Source organism: Peromyscus eremicus, chromosome 8b (genome assembly GCF_949786415.1).
Source record: "Peromyscus eremicus chromosome 8b, PerEre_H2_v1, whole genome shotgun sequence".
In the NCBI taxonomy this organism is placed as follows: domain Eukaryota; kingdom Metazoa; phylum Chordata; class Mammalia; order Rodentia; family Cricetidae; genus Peromyscus; species Peromyscus eremicus.
In genome coordinates, this window is record NC_081424.1 from 41,818,359 (window position 1) to 41,840,023 (window position 21,665).

Sequence of the window (21,665 nt, forward strand, 5' to 3'; positions counted from 1 at the left end):
CCTTATTGTATTTTTAATTCATCAGTAGTGTACTTCATCAGGTGTATCTAATTGGTGCACAAATTACAAACCCCAGGATCATTCATGATCTGTTACAACCTGGATAGCTGATCCAAACCAAGTAGATAGTTTTTTATGTACATGTAATGGAATGTGGTGTCCTTTCACACATATAATGAGGGAAAATCTGTTTTGAAAAGTAGATCTACGATGTATGGACTCTGAAAATATAATGTTTAACTAATCATGAAGTTTCCTGGACTTTGAAGTAAGCAAAAGCCAGATTCTCTCCAGTCACATGATTTGTCCCACACACCTTGACAGAGGGCTTATCTTCTAGAAATCAGTGGACTTTAAAACCTCTAATCAGCTATTTTTTTTCTTTGCTATTTTTTCTTCAATATTTATTTGCAGCATTTTCTAAAGCTTTCTTAGCAACCCTCAGAAAGTTGCATATAAATTTATAGGCTAATGTTATGTTCATGTTTACTCACAATTATTAATTACAGAGTTTTATTCATTTGTGTATAAATAATTTGAATAACTTTGTATTGATTTTGAGTACAATAACTTGTTGCAATAAACTATTTTAATAAAATATAGTTTTGTTCAGTTAATACTTTTCAGTCATTAACTTATTTGTTATTTAGTAATATTTTTGCTGTTTTGTTTTGTTTTTTTAAGAGAGCATGCTAGTTTTAAGTCTCAACTGGCATATAGTTGGTGCTTTCTTCTAACTTGTTTTTTTTTCTTTCAGAAAAAAATGTAAATAAAAGTAAATTATTCCTTGTCGCTAGTATATGTGTGGTTCTTCATTTAGAGGGGCATTAAGGTGTCAGCAATGGATTAGCTATATTCAGTAATAGATGGTTTTTAGAACATAGTTTTATGTCCCTCCCACATAATATAACATAGCTAAGTAGGAGATGGTAGAAAATGAATTGTGCAGAGCATCCTAAAGCTTAGCTGAGCTCTATAACGAAACAACCATGTATAAAGGTGACAAAGGGGACACATTTTTTAAATTTGATAAGATATACTGATATTGTCATTTCTAATTGAGAAAAATTGCACTTTGGAACAACAAGAAATGTGTATATGGAATAAGACATGCATCACTTCCAAAAATACCCCAGATTTACATCAGGGAAACTTTGAGATTGTGTAGATACAGCTTTGTCAGAAGAAAGTTACTCAGCAGAAAATTATCACCTGTAATCATCAGCATCTGTAGAGTCAAGACCATTGAAGAGGTGGCAAGGTTTAAAAGAAACGAAATAAATAACCTATGTATTTAAAGTTAACTGACATTGCATATTACTAATTTGCTTCTTCTGAAACAGTTTGGTTAACCTAGAAAGTGATTTAAAACGGGCTATCATAAATCCTTAGACATTTTAACTTAAAATCCAAACACTCTTAATTAGCAAATATTTCCCCTAGTATCTCTTCTCACTTTTCAGGGTGTGTCCACTGTGTCCCCAGTAGTAATGACACATTTTTCTCTATAAGTCTACTGATAGGTATTCTCTATTGTCTTTCTGGTACAAATCACATGCAGTATTCATGTAGCTTTTTTTATACTTCTCCATCTTTTGCTACTATTTCACATTGAACCAATAGGTTGTTTTTTATTACTTTTATCTTTTTGTTTAAAGGCAACACCCTTTCATCTAGTCATTCCACAGTATTCAACTTAGCTGGGAAGAAAACTGCAGCTCTCCAGTCATTAGCTTACACAATCTAGATAATCAAATATTCCACTGGCATAATTAATTTGTATTAGTCTCTGAGGGCTGCTATAACAAATTACTGTTAATTGGATTACTTGAAACATCAAGACTCTTCTCTCACGTCTGGTGTGAAATCTAACACCAGGTATTAACAGGACTGTGCTACTCTGAAGGCTCTCAGAAAAGCCTTCTGTTTGCTTGTCCCCTTCAGCAAGCATTCCTTGCTGCTTTTGTAGAAATATGACCTAATTATGTGTCTGTGTCTTTTTCTAAGGTCTAAGGATAGTCCATCCCCCGTCCAATATGAGCTGCTTTCAAAACTTAATTACATTAATAAAGACTTCATTTCCAAGATCACCTTCTGGAGGTTCGAGATGGACATACATATTCAGCCCATTGCAGCCATGTAACTAAGCTTTGGTACACACACACCACCTGTGGGAGTGGAAGTGGAGGGTGTGCCGCTCCCTGAAAGCCTCTGCTTATCCTAGACATCAGTCAGCAGGAAATGAGCATCAGCTAATTAGTGCATTGGCTAAATGGACATTAAGTGCCTTCTACTTGTTTCTCCTTCAAAACATAATAAATGTAATTACACGTGTAAAATTTTGAAGGAAATAAGGCTGGCAAATTTTTAATCTAATAGTGTTTTTAACTTAACAAAAGTAAAACGAAGTTTTTCCTGGTGTGGAGCCTCACCCTAGCCAGTTCACTCTCTGCCTCATGCTTGTAGTTGACAACATGATCTCCAGTTGCCCTGCCTGCCTGCTGCTATACCTCTATGCCATTATGGACTCTTCCCTCTGGCACTGTAAGCCAAAACAAACTTCCTTCTATAAATTGTTTTGCGTCATGGCGTTTCATCACAGCCAAAGAAAGTAACACCTTCCCAATTGTCAACTAGGTTTGCACCTTATGTTTTAGCCCTTATTAAAACATAACCCCAGTCTTCCAATCTCACTCTATCTCCAAATTGGGAGAATATATATTAAGATCTTAAGGTATCTTTAATATTAATGTTAAATGTCTACAGCAATTAGTTTTATAAATAAGAGGGAAGTCTTTACAATGAAAAGATAATTAGTGAATTCATTGGAAAAACACATCCAACCAACTTTATTACATACTGCCTGCATTATATATGAGGGTTCATAACTGAGTGGGTGGGGAGAGATCAAACACATCCTGGATGGCTTCAACAACAGGGAGTTACTCTTCTCACAGTCCTGGAGGATAGAAGTCCAAGATCAGGGTGTTGGGAGATTTGGTTTCTTCTACATTCTTCTTGGCTTGCAGATGGTTGCCTTCTTGCTAGACTTTACATGGCTTTCCCCTGGACTCCTGCATCTTTGTTGTCTCTTCTCGTATAGGACACCAAATTCTATTACATCAGGGCTAGCCTTATGATTCAGTTTAATCTTAATCATCTCACTAAGCGTTCTGTTTCCAAATGCAGCCACAGTAGGGTATTAGGGCTTCTATCTAAGAATAGGACTTGGGAGAGAATTCAGTCCATAACATCATCAGTTTCTACATTCTCTAGAACAGATTGCCACCTGTGATTGACAGGTGACATGAATTCAGTGAGAAGAGACTTAGTAGGAAAGCATTGAAATATTCTTCAGTAACATAAGCAATTTAGGAAAGAAGAAAGGAGCCTACATTGCCTAATCAGTAGCTTTTTCTTACCATTTTTACCAGGATTTCATTAGTGCTCCTATTAAAAAATACCTGCTATTCCCTGGGGTTAGAGTTACCTGTGGCATACATCTCTCGGCTGCAGGTTAAGTCACATTAGTTAGTGTGAGAGTCCATCCCCATTGACAGGGCATCTGGTGAAAGCTTAGGTGTGGCAACTCCACTGTGATGCCATTTGGCTTTGAAGAAGTCCAAGTCAGTGGCTGCCCATGGCCCAGTAGTTCTACCTGTAATTGGAAACATGGACAATGTACAAATGCTCCCAAGTACATCATTGCAACATCTGCTTTCTAAGGAGTGACCGAGTTTCTAAAAAAAGTACAGACAGAGGTCCATTTTTACCTTTGTCATTCATGTGCCATTTTACATCTTCCTCCTGTTGTTCCCACATTACCCTCAGGAGGTAAACAAACATGGACAGAGATTGGGAAAGGAGAATAGAGTGCCAGAGTTGGGGAAATTGAAGTGCCAGAGTTGAAGAGGGGATGAGAGATAGGAAATAATTGGGAGCAATTTGCCCAATTCATGCCAGCCCAGTTCTTACACACTGTTTTGAATAAATACTTCTTTCTCCTGGTCAGCCCCGACTGTCAGGTTTTCCAGTGACCTCCACTGGTCAGTAGCATATGAATTCAACCAATGATCCCTAGGATTGTTTTACAGTCTTGGGTCTTGTTCAGACAAAGTGAATTCACATAAGTAGTTCTGTACATACTCAAGAGTTATTTGAACCATAACACTTTATCACATGGATCAATACAAAATAAAACCCCTATGTTTTAATTGTACTAATTAATGCCATGCAAGACCAAGATAAAAAAGATAGCTGCTGCCATATCCAGGTGTGGAGGTTGGGCTTTAATAATGGATTTGAAATCTCTCTTTCAGCCTGGTCAACCCCCAGTGTTGGAAATAAAATGTGGAAAGGTAACACAAGGAAATTCACATGACACTTCACTCCAAAAAGATTACCAGTGTCTCAAGGACCCCAAGATATGTCACAACACACTCCACTGGGTCTGACGACAGCCTTAAATTATGATAGACGAACCATAACATCTTACTTTGATTCAGATCTGTTCTTGGTGTGGTGTTTGGGGGAAACAATTCAAGTTCTATGAAAAACTCATTTTCAATGCATGGAGTGACCTTGAACACCACAGAGTTAACTATGAAGAATCATGCCTGTTGTACGTCATTATGCATGGAGGTATTGTCATTCATAAACTCAGTTTTCTTAGAATTTCACAAAACGGTGGCTGAACATTAGTTGCCATTATTGCAACTGTCTGAGCTCATTTTAAAGTCACTTTGTCTTAGGTCCAAGAGGACCACAGGAAAGTTTCCCCTCGACGTTAAAACAAGTTATGTTCTCCCCAGCCTGTTTTCGTCAGCAATTGAAGGGAATAGTCAAGATAAACTTCTTTCTTACCTCTGTCTCCCCCAGACTAGCCACAGGTTCTCCAAGAAACAGCTTTCCTGAGATGGGCCACTTAAGAAAAATAGCATAGACTCTTTGTTTCTCGGGTTTAGAGGTGTACCTGGTTAGGAAAAACAAACAGCTTGGTAACAAGTTCTGCCCCGTGTTTCTCCTTATTTATGGATCATGTCTGGAATTGTTTTACAGACATTTGACCATGTCACCACTAGTAATATAAAAAGACCTACTCCCACCCACCACCACCATACCACACACACACACACCCGTGGTATAAAAACTGCGTTACTTTTCTAGTCCGCCAATATTAAAAAGTTTATTTTTGCTGTTTTGTGACAAGGTCTTTTATTTATGATTTTTGGTTTTTCAAGACAGGGTTTTTCTGTACAGTCCTGACTGTCCTGGAACTGACTCTGTAGACCAGGCTGGCCTTGAACCCACAGAGATCCACCTGCCTCTGCCTCCCGAGTGCTGGGATTAAAGGCTTGTGCCACCACCGTCCATAGCGACAGGGTCTTAATCTGTAGCTGAGACGGGCTTTGAACTTACAACAGTCCCCTTGCCTTGGCCTCTTCAGTGTTGGCATTTCAGGCATGCTACCACACCTAGCTAAAATGAAGTTCTGGGAAGGCGGCTTCATGAGCTAATATCCTGCTCCAAACTGCTCCCATGGAGGTGAAAACAGAGTGTAGAAAGAAGCTAAGTGGAGCTGCATGGCTTTCCACCTGCTGACTCAAAGTCACAGGGATATGTAGTGTGCTCACTATTAGGGATGCAACAGAAAGCCAAACACAATTCTTGTTTATATGTGGCATAGGCTTGAATGGAAAAATGCAGACAATCACATAAATAACAAAGTGTAAGTTTTGAATCACAATATAAAAGAATAGGAAGCACAAAAATTGTAATGAAGGGTGCCTTAGGGTTTCTATTGCTGTGAAGAGACACCATGACCATGGCAATTCCTATAAACGAAAACATTTAATTGGGGCTGGCTTACAGGTTCAGAGCTTTAATCCATTATTGTCATAGCTGCACACAGTGGAGTCATACAGGCAGACATGGTGCTGGAGAAGGAGCTGAGAGTTCTACATCTTGATCTGCAGATAGCAGAACCAATTGTGATACTGGGCGTAGCTTGAGCATAGAAGACCTCAAAGCCCACCCCCACACTTTCTCAAACAAAACCACACCTAGTCTAACAAGACCACACCTCCTAATAGGACCAGGGAACCACTTTCTTTCAAACCACCACAAAGGTTTTTTTGTTTTGTTTTGTTTTGTTTTGTTTTGTTTAAAGACTGGGACATCAGACAGCTTCATTGCTAAGAAAACGACATTCAACCCAAGAGTCACAGCATAAATGAGAACAGTAGGAAAAATAAGAGGAATTCTAGATGTATCTAGACAAAGATACATTCATGTGCTCACCCAATTTCTCAACAAAATATTTAAAGAAATCTGTAAACAGTCCTCGGTGTTGTATGGCTAGAGATACAGCATTGAACACAGTCCCTGACTTCATGTGCCCACATTCCAGTGGAATAAGCAAGAATGACCACATCAATGAATGAATGAAGTACTAAGTAAACATTAGGACATAGGAGTATAAGGCTTCACTCCCTATCTTAGTTAGGGTTTCTATTGCTGTGTCAAACACCATGACAAAAAGCAAGTTAGGGAGGAAAGGGTTTATTTGGCTTATACTTCAGCATTGCTGTTTATCACCAAAGGAAGTCAGGACAGGAACTCAAACAGGGCAGGATCCTGGAGACAGGAGCTGATGCAGAAGCCATGGAGGGGAGCTGCTTATTGGCTTGCTTCCCCTGGCTTGCTCAGCCTGATTTCTTATAGAACCCAGGACCACTAACCCAGTGATAACACCTTCACCATGGGTGGCTGTGCCCTCCCCCATTGATCACTCAATGAGAAAATGCCTTACTGCTGGATCTCAAGGAGGCATTTCCTCAACTGAGGCCCCTTCCTCTCTGACGATTTTAGCTTGTGTCAAGTTGACACACAAAACCAGCCAGTACAATCCCAGCACTCAGGCAGATCCTCTGCAAGTTCCCGGCTAGCCAGGACTACCCAGAGAAACAAAAACATGCAGAAAGACAAGGCCTACTAGTGTTAGAAAAGTAGGCCTTGGATGCAACATTGAACAGAACAGGCAGGGACAATCTCTCTGAGAAGGCAGCCATGAAACCCAAAGAACAGGAAACTCCATGCCAGCATGTGGGAAAGTCTTCCAGGCTGAGAAACAAGCACAAAAGCCACAGAGCACGAGTGTGCTTGGCTTGCAGATACAGCAGCAAGGGGCAGGAGGAGAGGGAGAGCAGACAGAACAAGGACCAGATTTCATTAAGGCCAAGGAGACCTCTGTAAGGCCTTACTCTCCCTTGAGACTAGAAGTCTTGGAAGAATCTGTGTATGGAAAAACTCTAAGCCAGGCATGACATCAGCCTGGGTTACATCATGAAATGCTGACTAAATAAATAAATCATAAATCAATAGTTTTCTCTGATTGCTCTCTCGAGACTATATTAAAAGGAGCAGGGTCAAGGGCTGGGAGATGGTTCAGTTGGGAGAGTGCTTGCCTCACAAGTATGAGGACTTAAGGTTTTGGGGTTTGTTTTGTTTTGTTTTGTTTTGGTTTTTGGTTTTTCAAGACAGGGTTTCTCTGTGCAGCTTTGCACCTTTCCTGGAACTCACTTGGTAGCCCAGGCTGGCCTCAAACTCACAGAGATCCGCCTGGCTCTGCCTCCCGAGTGCTGGGACTAAAGGCGTGCGCCACAACTGCCCAGCTGAGGACTTGAGTTTTAATCGCCAGAACTCTAATCTCAACAATGGCAAGATGAATGAATATCTAGAAACTCATGGGTAGGTCAGCAACCCAGGTCTATGTAGTGAAGCTCCATGCCAGTAAGAGAAGCTGGCTCAAGTGGAAGGTAGAACGTGTCTGAGGACTGATACCCAAGTCCTCTGATGGACTCATGCATGCTGTGCATATGTGTGCATTGTACCCACAAGTACATGCACATATCCCAAACCCTACCCCCACCAACTGAGTAATAATAGAAAACAAAGAATAGGGCAGAAAGAGGATCAATCGGGAAGGTACTAAAATAATTCATTGGTGCAAAAATGGAGAGCCACATGTTAGGAACCTCCACAGAGAGAATGAGAGGCAGCCAGAGTCTATATACATTTCAGAAATAAAAACCATAGATCCAATAATGAATTGGCTGTTGTGGTGGTTCAAATGAAAACGGCCCCCATAGACTCACAGAGCACTGTTAGGAGGTATGGACTCATTGGAGTAGGTGTGGCCTTGTTGGAAGAACTAAGACATAAGTTGGTACCAGAGACTGGGGTATTGCTGTGATAGACTGGACCATGTTTTTGTTTGGAGGAATGTGGACTTTGGATTAGAAAAGCAGTTGAACACTTGCCGTGGGGCTTAATTCGGTCATACTAGTAGAAGCATGAAAGACAGTGGTGCTAAGGGTGATTTGAACTGTAGGGGCCAAGCTCAAGGTGTTTCTGAGGAGAAGAATTTTAGTATGTGGCCTAGAGACTGTTCCTGTGATATTGTGTGAAGAATGTGGCTGCTTTCTGCCCTTGTCAAAAAAAAAAAAAAAATCTGCCTGAGGATGAACTCAAGAGTTATGGATTCACAGTTTTGGCAGAAGAGATTTCAAAATAGCCTAGCAATGACTGTGTCATGGAGTTATCAGTGGCCATGCTTATGCAGATCTATAATGAAAAGGAACAAGCTGAGCTAGGAAAAATACAAAATGTACTGTTTGAGGAAAAAAGGGGCCCCAGTAAGTTTAATGGAGCTAACTCCTGTGTTCAAGGAGATAAAAAGATTCAAGAAAAGCCTGATGCTAGATGGAATAAAGGGAGTGGTGACCTCAGGGCAAGACGCCACCCAGCTAAGCCAACAACTTGTGAAAAAAGAATTGAAGAAAATTTAGAGCCCTGTACAGTGGCACAAGCATTTAATCCCAGCTCTAGGGAGGTGGGTGCAGGCAGATTTCAGAGTTCAAGACCAGCATGGTCTACAGAGCAAGTTCTAGGGCAGCCAAGCTTAGGCAGTGAAGGAAACCCTTTCCAACATCTTGGGGTCTCCAAGGCAATCCAGGCTTTACCTTCACAGCTTCACACAATGGCCTCTTTCTAGGTCTGCCTACAGGGACAACCCTTACACATACCTGGCCTCAGCAGCTTTCAGTAGTCCCAAAGAGAGATCCCATAACCCCTTTCTTCTATCCTTAGCTCTAAAGCCAGGACCATGTGCCAAAGCTGCCAAGTCCTACTACTTGCTGGGGCTGGAGTATGGCCTCCTTGTTCAAATACACTTTCACCAGCTTTCTGTCTCGACTAAGGAAAGCTGCTGAGGACAAGCACATGGCAGGGGTGTCCCTGCATGGAGGCCCAGAGAGGTCATTGTGTGAAGTTGTGAAGGTGAAGCCTGGATTGCCTTGAAGAGCACTTTGACATCAGACACAGAGATGCATTGTTTGGAGTTTGCCCTGGTGTTTTTCAGTCTTGTTTCGGTCCAGTAATTCCCCAGGATGCTCCCTTTCCTCCTTTTTTTTTCCCCTTTCCTCCCTTTTAGAACGTTAATGTATATCCTCTGCCATTATTTGTTGGAAGTATGTGTTCTGCTTTTTGGACTTTGACTTTACAGAGGATTACGGTTATGAGATTGCTGTGAGTCTTGGGAGAGACTTTGGACTGTCAAACAGGGTTGCGCTGTGATGTGCTACAGACGGGGACTTTTGAAGTTGGACTGAATGCAGTTTTGCACTTTGATATGGCTACAAGCCAATGGGGGCTGAAAGGGGAATGTGGAGATTTAAATGAAAATGGCCCCCGTAGGATCACAGGGAGTAGCACTATTAGGAGGTGTGACCTTCATGGAGTAGGTGTGGCCTGCTTGAAGGAAGTCTGTCATGGGTATGGGGCTTTGAGGCTTCAAATGCTCAAGCCCAGGCCCAGTGTCTCTCTCTTCCTGCTGCCTGCCAATCTGTGTGTAGAACTCTCAGCTACCTCTCCAGCATCATGTCTGCCTACATGCTGCCATGCTTCCCACCATGATGATAATGGACTAAACCTCTGAACCTGTAGGCCAGCCCCCAATTAAATGTTTTCCTTTATAAGAGTTGCTGTGGTCATGGTGTCTCCTCACAGCAATAGGAACCCTAACTAAGACAGCTGTGGCTATACAAGAAAGATGGGTTAATAGCAACAAATGTCAGTTGGGGAATTAAGACAGATGAACCTGGAAGTCCAAGTTCAATTGTAGTGATTGGGAAGATCAAGCATAGGAGACTAACAAGGAACAACCAATGAGTCTGATCCTCTGAGGCCAACAGTGCCCGTGGTTTCAGAGAACAGGCACCAGCTACTGGGCTTGTAAGGGAGGGACCATGGTGAGTCTTGATAAAAGCTATTTGGGGAGGTGCGGGATGGAAGCCTAAACCAAGTGAATTCGACGGAAAAGGAATGGAGCTCCAGCTAGAAACAACAATTAAAAGTTGTTCTGCAAGATATCTTTTGCTTTGTTTTGGTTTTGGTTTTGGTTTTTCGAGGCAAGGTATTTTATTATGCATGAAAGGAGAGAATGGGAAGGCAGCTGGAGACGAGGTCAGACTTTTAAAGATAAAAATAAATAACGTGTCTGTATGTGGGTGAGAAAGGAACTAAGAAAGAGCGGGACTGGCAATGAGGCGTGGAATCAGAAAACCGTGCTACATCCTGGCTTGGAGGATTTGGGCTGTGAGGGAGAAAACAAGGGCTGGGCTTAAAGCCAAGTGTGAGCTAATTTGACATTGTACATATGTGACCGCAGGTCTAGTCACACTTAGCAGTCCAAGGGCAGCCTCAGAAGGTACAGCTGGATTGAACCAAAGGCAATCGTCTGACAAATGAGTACAAGAGAGGGAAGGAGAGCTCAGGAGTTAGGGTACATATGATGAATGAATTGTAGTGGCAGGACCCTCTGCACCCTGTAAACAATTCCCCATTCTCTCCTCCCCCTAGCTCCTGTCTCTATGATTATGACCACTCTAGGTATCTCATAAATAACATTTGTCTCTTTGAGACTGGGTCCTTGCACTTCACACAAATTTCTGAAAATCCATCTGCACCGTAGCATTTCCTTCCTTTCAGAAACTGAATAATAATATACATGTACCACAGTGTGTATGCGTATGTGTATGTGTATTTAACTTAATCATCCATAAGTGGACTCCAATGCTCTCATGTGTGAGTTTCTGGGAATATAGTTCTTCTGGTGTCATTCTTTTGCTCAGAGGTAGAACCGCGGGGTAGGGGAGTAATTCTATTTTTAATATTTTGGGGGACTGACATATTACCCATTAACAGCAGCTGTGATTTTTGCATCCTCTCAAACTGTAGTGTACAGGAGTTCCAATCTCTCCAAGATCATCAGCTGTACTTTTAAAAACAGGAGCTATTCTAAGCCGGTGGTAGTAGTACATGCCTTTAATCCCAGGACTTGAGAGGCAGAGGCAGACAGAGCTTTGAATTCAAGGCCAGCCTGGTCTACAGAACAAGTTCCAGGATAGCCAGGGCTACACAGAGAAACCTTGTCTCAAAAAACAAAATACAAACAAAAAAATAGCTATTCTAAAGGATATGAGATGATTTCTGGTTATAGTTTCATTTACATTTTACCTGAAGTTCCTTAATGTGACATTTAGTACCATTTCTGATGCTCGTCCACCATCATATGAATCTTAAACATCACAGCTGGTATCTCTACAGGGACAGTTGGTCCTTCTTATTCTACCATTTTCTCAGACTCCTGCTTTGGCTAGCTTTAATTTTTTTGTTTGCTTTGCTCTTGGGTGCTGTGGGATGTCTTTCTGTACACTGTGAATGTGTTGCTCTGATTGGTTGATAAATAAAGTCATTTGGTCAATGGTGAGGCAGAATAAGGTTAGGTAGGACATTCCAACTGGAAAGAAAGAAGAAAGGAGAGTGGAGAGACACTGTGAGCCGCCATCAGGAGAAGCAAGATGTGAAAGTACTGGTAAGACAGGAAGCCACATGGCAATGCATAAATTAATAGAAATCGCTGAGTTAAGTTATAAGATCTAGCTAGTGAGAAGCCTGAGCCATTAGACCATACAGTTTGTAAATAATATAAGCCTCTGTGTGTTTCCTTGGGACCAAGCGACTGTGGGACATGGGTGGGAGAGATTCGTCCTGACCGCAGGCCAGGCAAAACTGGAGAAACTTCCAGGTACACTTGGGTATCTCTTGTTTGCTACTTTGATGGGATTTAATATCTGAAAAACTAGGGATTTACTAGTGACTAAACACTAGTCTGTTTTACATTAACCACTCAGCATTCTTTACTGATCTAAATGTCTTCCAATTTTGTAAGAGTCAATTTAGCTAAACATTGCCCACCACTAGGGGATAACTAGGTATTATTTAAGCAGAATTTGAAAAACATTATGTTCAGTGACACTCTAATTCTTATTCTGTCTCTTTGCATTTGAGTTACATTGGAACAGGCAGCAGCCAATAAGTCTCTCTCCTTTTATCCTGCTATCTCTCTGTATATAGCTCAGATATTAAGTGCTTTCCTCTATCAAAACAGGACCTGTTAATCAGGAAAACTTACCACACATCTGGAGTGCAAGTATCATTCTGAGATCTCCAAGGGTGTGTTTCATAAATAGCTTCCCCGTTGACTTGGAGCCACGATCCCATCTGCCTTAATCGCTCTTCAAAAGTCACAGGAATGATGCCATCTAGTGTGGGACCAATATTCATCAAAAGATTTCCTCCACATGCGACGGTTTCCACAAGTTGCTAAAAGCAAAAAAAAACAAAAAAAAAACAAAAAAAAAACAAAAACAAAAAAAAAACAAAAAACAAATACAGTTTGAAGTAGAAAAAAATAATTCATCTCCCATGTGTCAATCTGTGTGTGTGTGTGTGTGTGTGTGTGTGTGTGTGTGTGTGTGTATGAAACACATAATCACTTCATAGAAAAAAAAAACACAGAGGACAATGCCCTGAGTTTGTGGCACTACACTATCCCAATGATAAGAAAACAAGGGGTTGGGGATTTAGCTCAGTGGTAGAGCGCTTGCCTAGCAAGCACAAGGCCCTGGGTTCGGTCCTCAGCTCTGGGGAAAAAAAAGAAAAGAAAACAAATCCTTGTAACCACCTCATCATGAAGAACATTCCAGAGTAACAACCCCACAACATACTTTACTATACCTCCACCAATTCTTCAATTGTAAGATAATCATTGATTCCAGCTTCCCGCCTGTAACCCCAGGAGAACTGATCTATTGTCATGCAGTTTTCCCATTTATGTGGCAAAAGGTGTCCAGGATTGTAACGGTCGCTGCAGGTATAGAAGCCGCCATGATGGCAGATGGAACCAGCTCCCCAGCGATCGTTGGTGACCACGGTCTTCCGAACTGGGCTGAAATGAAAGGTGGAGTTTCTCTTCAAGCAAAAGCATTCTTGAAACAAAAGGAAACGTCACAAACAGATCCTCTCCAAATCCACCCCCGACAAATGACCGTAAGACGTCAGAGAGCCTCTGCTTCTGAGGCCAAGTAGATGTGTGGTGACTGGAGCCTAGACTCTCACATTGCTGTTTCCAGGATTGGAGTGAACTCCTCAGCTTCTCTGAAGAATGAGTTCCTTCACCGTTGTTATGGGGCAGATAACTGGCATATAACCCAGAGTCCAGCCATGAGAACAGGCGTGAGAGCACTACATACTACCTGAAGTTCCCATTCTCATGGTATGAATAGTAGACTAAGCTGAATTTATACTCAAGTTTTTCCCCCCAGACTAAATAGCCTCATATATCCTAGCCTTTCTCTTATAATTTGTGCCTACTACTGGAAAAATCTCTGAAAAATTGAGCGTTGACATCATGTGAAATATACTCCCCAAATTTCTTATGTCTGGTGGCTCAAGAAGAGAGAACAAACAGGACACCACTTACAGACGCACAAATTGAAGCAGATGGTCCCAATCATTCCTGGACTGTGATTTTTTTTTTTTTAAATTGACTACAAAACCAGTTTGATTGTATTTGACCCCTGATTTGTTTACTCCTGATTATTTTTACTAAATACTAACTGAGCTAACAAGCATTGTTTATAACGATTTCTTCGTCCCACACCACAAATGAGCACAAAACCACAGAAATGTAAATGCTTAGATACACTTTAGGAGTGTTTCAGGCAAGTACAGGTGCATAAAAGTGTACAGACCTTTCATTATACAGCCAGGCTAAGAAACCAGTACTGTTCCAGTAGTGATCTGGTGCTCCCCCATCTCCATCTGCCCACAGGACGTCGGGCTGGTACTTGTTCACTAACTCATAGAGCTCAGGCAATGTCTTAGAAATGGGAAATTGCTGCTTTTGGAATGAACTGGATTTGTCCTCCAGGAAGAGTGGATGGAACCATTCAAAAAGAGAATAGTACAGTCCAAAGTGCAAGTTGGTGTTGTTCTTGATGGCCACCTCAAGCTCCTTGACAATGTCCCTCTTCGGCCCCTCGTCAACTGCATTCCAATTCCAGGAATAGGGTGAACCCCACAAGGTAAAGCCTGGAAAACGGCAGTAGGAAAATTCTTGAAGCATTATAACCTTGACTTCAGTAAGTTTCAACCCACGAAACAATTCAAACGGAACTCATAATTCACTGCTTCTCCAAAAAACTGTTTCTAGGCAAACTTTTCAGTCTGTCTTGTACTCATCTAAACAAACAGATGAGAACATAAATAATGTGGGATTGGTGTCTTCCAAAGCAATTTTCAGGGTCCATTGTAAGAGCTGTACACTCCGTCTCCGGTTACAGAATCTGAGGTTCTTGGGGTGAAGCATTGTGTCATGGTGTTTGCAGTGGTTTTAGCTACATCCTTTAGCCAATTGTTAGCACAGCATTTAGTGCAAAATATAGAATCAATAATAGTGGATGGTCTCTAAGAGGGGGACACCTTCCACATCATCACACTGAGCAATTCTCTCCACTATTTGGAATAAAGACCCAAGATGTATCGTCTGCGGGATTTGTGTGAATCTTCTGAACAATGTTCTAAGCTCTACTGCTCGGATGGGTTTTGTTACAGTGTGATTCTCAGAATACTAGTGAGGACAGGCAGCAAACCTCTGGTGCTTGATAATGAATTTAAATGGAGAGGGAGAAGATACGCTATTTCTAAGGAGTTCTGTACTTTTTGCCTCCATTTATCTTACTCTAAAGCCATAAACTTGGTTATAGTTTTTCGAAGTACCCCAAAATGAAAACTAACACACGGTGTTACACTCTGAAATAATTCACATTTCAACAGGAAGACTGGTCATCATTCTACATAAATATTAGAAGAGATATATAAACTGAGATGCTAAAGAAATAGTATAAAATCCTCAGAAATGTCAGCCCATGCCTTAGACCCTTAAAAACTTTGTTACTGTCTCACTGAAGTCTTAGAGCATCGTGAAGGATGGACATTCACAAGACACCTTGCCTTTCACTTCACTGTTAATGTTGGGACAAGCCTGAGAAATGACTCACTCTTTAGGTTCATTGTAAGAAGTTCCTCTGATAGTTTGCACTCTCTCTAAGGATGTCTGTGGGAAGCTTGAAGGCAGTGTCAATATTTAAGGTCTGCCTCAAAACTTCCAGTCCAACAGCCACGTGGTTCTTCATCTCAGCACATCACTCCAAGTGCACAATGACCCTCCTCCTAGCTGAAGTCAGCAGTACATTTTCTGTAAGCAGTGTAAACAATTGGCACACGGATCCTTGAACCCAAACACATACTGTCTGCATCCTGGCCTCAGTCTAAAGCAGCGGTTCTTAACCTGTGGGCCGTGACCCCTTTGGGGACTAAAACAACCCTTCCATGGGGTCACCTAAGGCCATCAGAAAACACAGATACTTATATTACGATTCATAACAGTAGCAAAAGTACAGTTCTGAAGTAGCAATGAAAATAATTTTATGCCTGGGGGTCACCACAACATGAGGAAGTATATTAAAGGGTCCCAGGATTGGGGAGGTGGAGAAACACTAGTCTAAAGGTATTTGGGCTTTCTTTTCAATGAACTCACTTTGTGGGAGATAGTTTGAGAAAGTTCCTAGACATCAGGAAACCGACACACTCCCACCAGGAGAAACATCTAGAGGAGAAAGTTGTGCAGCTATCAGACTGTGGCCAAAGGGGAAAATATTAAAGGTAACTGCAGACTTTTGATTTGCGTTCATCTCACCTGCCTCCTTGTCACCCCCGCAGAACATAATAAGGTGACTTTTCAAGATAAAGAAGATCACGCAAAATAAACGACCTTGTGCATTAACATGAGTGTGGGACAGCATTAGCCAATGTTCTCTGGTCTTAAGGACACTGAGTGGTTATACCAGAATTGATTCACGACTCCTGTGAATTCTTTTGATATTTCTGGGCATTATTATAAATCTCTAACTCTTTTCCCTTGAAGTCTCTGTCTTTCTTTCACTTACCAACATTTGCTTATCTAAATGTTGGCCCAAAGTACAGCCAACTCTGTGTGGAGTCAAGACTAAGGCCCACAATGCTTTTGCAGAATGCATTAAAGAGGAAAAAGGGAACCCAGCTGTGGTGGCACACACCTTTAATCCCAGCATTCTGGAGGCAGAGAGAGGTGAATCTCTGAGTTGGAGGTCAGCTTGGTCTACAGAATGAGTTCCAGGACAGCCAGGGCTACACAGAGGAACCCTGTCTCAGAAAACAAAAAGCAAAGCAAAACAAATGAACAGAAAGGGAAGTGTGACTCTAGTTGTAAACTTTGACTGGCTGCACTCATCCTCTTCAAACAGCTTTAGATAAATCCGGTTATGTATTTCAGTGGTTAAATGTGCACATAAAAATTGTGCTCATCTTTCCTCTCATTCTGTAGTAGGTGCCAGGATCCATAATGCTTTCCAACTGAAGTGGACTATGTGATCCTTAAACTGTAAGCAATTGTGAATATCCACCTGTGGTTATTCTGAGAGAAGCCTGGTTTCATGGGATTACTTTGCTTTCATGTCCCCACCCAAAAGAATGACCTTACATTCCCAAACCACTGTTAGCATATGTTGTATGTGCTCTGCTTACCTTCGTGATGTTTGGAGGTTAAGACAACATATTTGGCACCAGAGGCCTGGAGAATATCTGCCCACTGGTTGGCATTAAAATAGTTGGCTGTAAATAGCACCCCAAAATCTTCATATTTAAAACCAGGGGGGTAATTATCCTTCATAAACTCCACAAACTTGGGTCTCTTTTCCTTTTGCCAATACCACCTATGGGAGGAAAAGAACGAGCACATGGATGACACAGACATCAATGTAATTGCCTAGGCTCGCCCCATGTCCACCCCCTCCTTACGAAGATTACTGCCCGATTCTCTGTCATCTCTCCATCCGAGTGACTTTGCATTAAGGGTAGCTTATGCAAACCAATACTCTCGGCTTGTTCGCCTTCTTGTCCCCCGTGAAGTCCTCCAGTAATCCAGCCACTGATTCTCCTAATTCTTCTCTAGGTCTTCTCTAATCTTTGCCTTCACACATGAGCTCACTACAGAACTTAAAGTAGCTAAGATTTCAAGACTATAGGCCTAAAACATAGCATGCACCTGTCACACTCATTAACAGAAAACATTTTGGGTAGATAGCGGGAAATAGTTTCATAGGTTGAGCAAATCCACAATCAGCATTGCCTCCCCAAAGTGGGATGACAGCTTTGTGTGGCTGAGACTACACTGGAAGACCTCACAGACAGCAAGCAAGCAGCATGTCCTGTGCCTGACCCAAAGTCACACCTGTACTTCATGAGTATCCATCACAATGACCCATGCTGGCTAGTGGATCAGACTAGGATCAGACTAGGATCAGACTGGGATTGCCTTTTTTGTTGTTGTTGTTGTTTTGTTTTGTTCTTTGAGACATGGTTTCTCTGTATAACCCTGGCTGTTCTGGAATTTGTTCTATAGACCAGGACGTTTTCAAACTCAGATATCTGCCTGCCTCTGCCTCCCAAGTGCTGGGACTAAAGTCAAGCGCCACCTGGTGGTTATGGGGATTCCTAACGAAGAGAGAAACCGGCTTTCTGGTTAGCAGGAAGTGAAAAGTGAAAGAGTTGATGATGCCTGTCTACCATCATGTGACACTGAAGGTAAGGTGAGGCAATGCACCTTTATTATTACCCCTTTATTTGCTTTGGGTTTTTTTGTTGATTTAGCATGCAAGGATCTTAATTTCATACCTGATCCATGAAGCACTTACTTCAAAAGACCTTATCTTATTTTTAATTACATGTGTGCTGGTGTGGAGGTATGTACAAGTGCCGGAGGAGTCCAGAAGCATGGAATTCCCCTGGGACCAGAGTTACAGATGGCTGTGAGCCTCCTGGCGTGGGTGCTAGGATCCAAACTCAGGTCCTTTACAAGAGCAGTATGTGCCCTTGACCGCTCAGTAATCTCTCCATCCCCTTTGAAGCACTTTTTTTTAAAAAAATTCTGGGACTGTCACTCCTTTATTTACACAGGTGTTGCCATCGAGCTACACCCTATAGCCAGGTCCACCTACAGTCTGCCTGGGAACTCAGGGAAACACATATATTCAATGTTGATGCAGACGAGACATTCAGTCAAGAAACTACTCAACATCTGGAAGTACAAACCGATCCACGGCCCAAACAGTGACAAGCAAGCAGCTCTCACGCCAGGTGGGCTGGCTCCTGACTGCCATGGCGGAGGGTGGACACAAAGCCCGGTGTGTGTGTGTGTGTGTGTGTGTGTGTGTGTGTGTGTGTGTGTGTGTGCGTTGGGCAGGAGTATGCACTTACCAGAACCATTCGCTGCCGAAGCTGGGCACGGAGAACACTCCCCAGTGGATGAAGATGCCGAACTTGGCCTGGTCGAACCAGGAGGGCAGCGGCCGGCGGTCCAGAGACTCCCACGTAGGGTCGTAGCGCGGGGGGTCCGTGGCCCCGCATCGTGGCAGGAGCGACAGCAGGTGCCATAGCAGCAGGAGTGCCAAGCGCATGCGCACCTGCCTAGGGCCCTCTGGGAACAGCATGTCACCAGGACAACCCCAAACCTTTTTTTGCCAGCTCCGGCCGCTGGCCTAGCGCCCGCCCGGCCTTCCGCCTTCTGCTAAGTGCGCTCCGCCGCTGTCACCTGACCAGATTGGTCAGATGACTGGCAGCTGAGGGAGTTGGGCGTGGCTGGGTTTGGTGAGTCCAGATCGCCTAAGGACCTCAAGAAGGTCACTCAGGTGCACAACCAAGGAAGTCGGTTACTCCCCAGCCTCGGCCCTTTACCAACCCTGGGTTCTGTTTCCCAGCCGGACCTGATCGGCTTAGCCACGACTCCGGGTTTGTCTGCTGTGAGACAAAAACCCGAGGGTGAACTTGGACCACGGTCTCTGACCTCCCTCCCGAGGGACTCTTTCAGAGACCTCTCAAGAGGCCAGCGCGACCGCCCGGTCCCGGTGGCTGCATGTGTCAGAGCTGTGTGCCCCACCGTGCAATTAGAGCCTGAGACAGCAACCCCGTGGGCTGCCCCTCCCGGTCCAGAACTTTTGAAGCAACTCCTACGGCTCTCAGCCCCTGAATCTGCCTCTGCCAATCTCGAATTTGCAGATGAAATCCCGAGTTTTGGGATTTCAGTCCGTCTGGATTGGGGTCCAAGAACTGGCATTTCTACTCAGGCTCTTGGTGTTTCTGACGTTGCTGGTTGGAGGAACAAACTTTTCTGAGAAACCGCGTTAGGAACACAAGGCCATCTGAGTAGAATGAATGTTTAAGGAATTTGCACGTAAGGAGGGGCTGGGAACCTGCTTGGTTGGCTGAGTGCTTGCCTAGCACGCAGGAATGAAACTGGAGTGGTAGTGACCATGGCCGAATGGGAAGGGGAGACAGGAGGATCAGAGTTCAAGGTCGTCTTTGACTACATAGAGAGCTACCTGAGACGCTGTCTCAAAAATGAGGAAGGAAGGAAAGAAGAGAGGGAGGAAGGAAGGAAGAAAGGAAGGAAGGAAGGAAGGAAGGAAGGAAGGAAGGAAGGAAGGAAGGAAGAAAGGAAGGAAGCCTAAATGTCCTAGGTGGTGGTGATAGTGTGTGTGTGTAGAGAGGGTATGGGGGGGGGGGGGGGACACGATACAGACGACACGGGGACCTGCATGTAGACTGAAAGAAAGGAGCCAAACACTTAGAATAATCATCAAAGCATATCTTCGGGAACTCATATCCTCAAGCTTTTTAATTGCTTCTAACCTAAAGCCAGACTCTCCACGGCTTCTACTTTGGCAAAACCTGTATCCTTCCTTTTGTGACCCATCCCCCCCACCCCCACCCCAGAAAGGATGTGTATCTTTTGGAGCCTATCCTTGAACTCACTCTGTAGACCAGGCTGCCTCTGCTTCTCGGGTGCTGGGATTAAAGGTGTGCGCCACCACCGCCCATCTTGTGACCCATTTCTAAGGTCCCCTCTTCCAGGATGCTGTTTGCCATCCCTACTATAACATCCTACTTCCTCCTGTGTGCCCCCCCCCCCCCGTGACACCTTCTCCTAACCACTAACACAGGAATCCACGGGTGATTCTGGAGCTGGGTGGCGAGAGATCCCATTCCTCTTAGGCAGTGAGCTTCCCAAGGACATCTGCAGTGACTTCTTTGGTGCTGTGCTTTTATGAGCCACTGAGTCTGGCATTGAGCAACACTTGAAATGTGTTTCCTGGAGTTCTCCTTACTGAATGAACCAAGAAGGAAGTGGCACTAAGTAACTGTTGCTTGTGGTTCCCTCTTCTGCCTAGCTGGGAGCCACAGAGGCCCACGTCTCCATAAGCGTGGGGACACGGCTCCTCTCCATGCAGTGCAGACGGTTCACCAGGACCCCGGCTCCACCACAGACTACCTGACAAAGACAACGTGCAGAAAGCAAGCTTCACTTTGACTTCACGTGAAGCGTCTGTTAGGGCAGTTGAAGGTGGGGTGGCGGGGGTGAGGCAGCTGGTGGCATTGCATCCACCACAGTCAGCAAAAGGAACAGCAATGAATGTTGATGCTCAGCTCACTTTCCTCCTTTTTATTTTTCTCCCAGACCTCAACCTATGGTACGGTCCCACCTACAATTACCATAGGTATCCCACTGTGGTGTTTTGAGTGAGCATAACCCCCACCTAGGCTCATATATTTGAATGCTTGGTCCACAGTTGGTGGAACTGTTTGGGAAGGATGAGGAGGTAGAGCCTTGTTGGAAGAGGTATGTCGGGGGGCGGGGGGGATGCTTTGGCCATGCCATTCCTAGTTAGCTTTCTGTTTCTCTGCCTTATGCTTGTGAGTCAGATGTAAGCGCTCAGCTACTCCTCCAGTGCTGTGCCTGCCTACTGCCTACTGCCTGCTGCCTGCTGCCATGCTTCTTACCATGGTGGTCATTGTGTTAGTTAGGGTTATTACTAATGTGATGAAACACCATGACCAAAAGCAAGTTGGAAGGGAAGTATTTATTTGGCTTACACTTCCATATCACTGTTCATCATCAAAAGAAGTCAGGACAGGAACTCAAACAGGGCGGGAATCTGAAGGCAGGAGCTGATGCAAAGGCCCTGGAGGAGTGCTGTTTACTGGCTTGCTCAGCCTGCTTTCTTTTAAAACCCAGAACCACCAGCCCAGGGAATGGCACCACCCACAATGGGCTGGGCCCTTCCCCATCAGTCACTAATTAAGAAAATGCCTTACAGGCTTGCCTA

At 43.5% G+C, this 21,665-nt stretch overlaps 1 protein-coding gene across 1 annotated transcript; it reads right to left on the minus strand.

Moving 5' to 3' along the window:
* Positions 1-3,490: 3,490 nt before the first annotated feature.
* Fuca2 (alpha-L-fucosidase 2) lies at positions 3,491-19,089 on the minus strand. Its single transcript, XM_059272720.1, has 7 exons — positions 18,760-19,089; positions 17,029-17,216; positions 14,157-14,496; positions 13,141-13,351; positions 12,536-12,726; positions 4,864-4,972; positions 3,491-3,658 (listed from the first exon to the last, which is right to left on the minus strand). Exons 1-7 carry the CDS (start codon positions 18,990-18,992, stop codon positions 3,518-3,520), a joined length of 1,413 nt encoding a protein of 470 aa, XP_059128703.1. The 5' UTR covers positions 18,993-19,089; the 3' UTR covers positions 3,491-3,517.
* Positions 19,090-21,665: the final 2,576 nt, after the last annotated feature.

Coding starts and splice junctions, on each gene's coding strand:
- Fuca2 (XM_059272720.1), bottom strand. CDS start 18,992: ATGCTGTTCCCAGAGGGCCCTAGGCAGGTGCGCATGCGCTTGGCACTC. Junction 14,497..17,028: donor AACCTCCAAACATCACGAAG/GTAAGCAGAGCA, acceptor GCCGTTTTCCAG/GCTTTACCTTGTGGGGTTCA. Junction 4,973..12,535: donor ACTTGCACTCCAGATGTGTG/GTAAGTTTTCCT, acceptor TTTCCTAACCAG/GTACACCTCTAAACCCGAGA.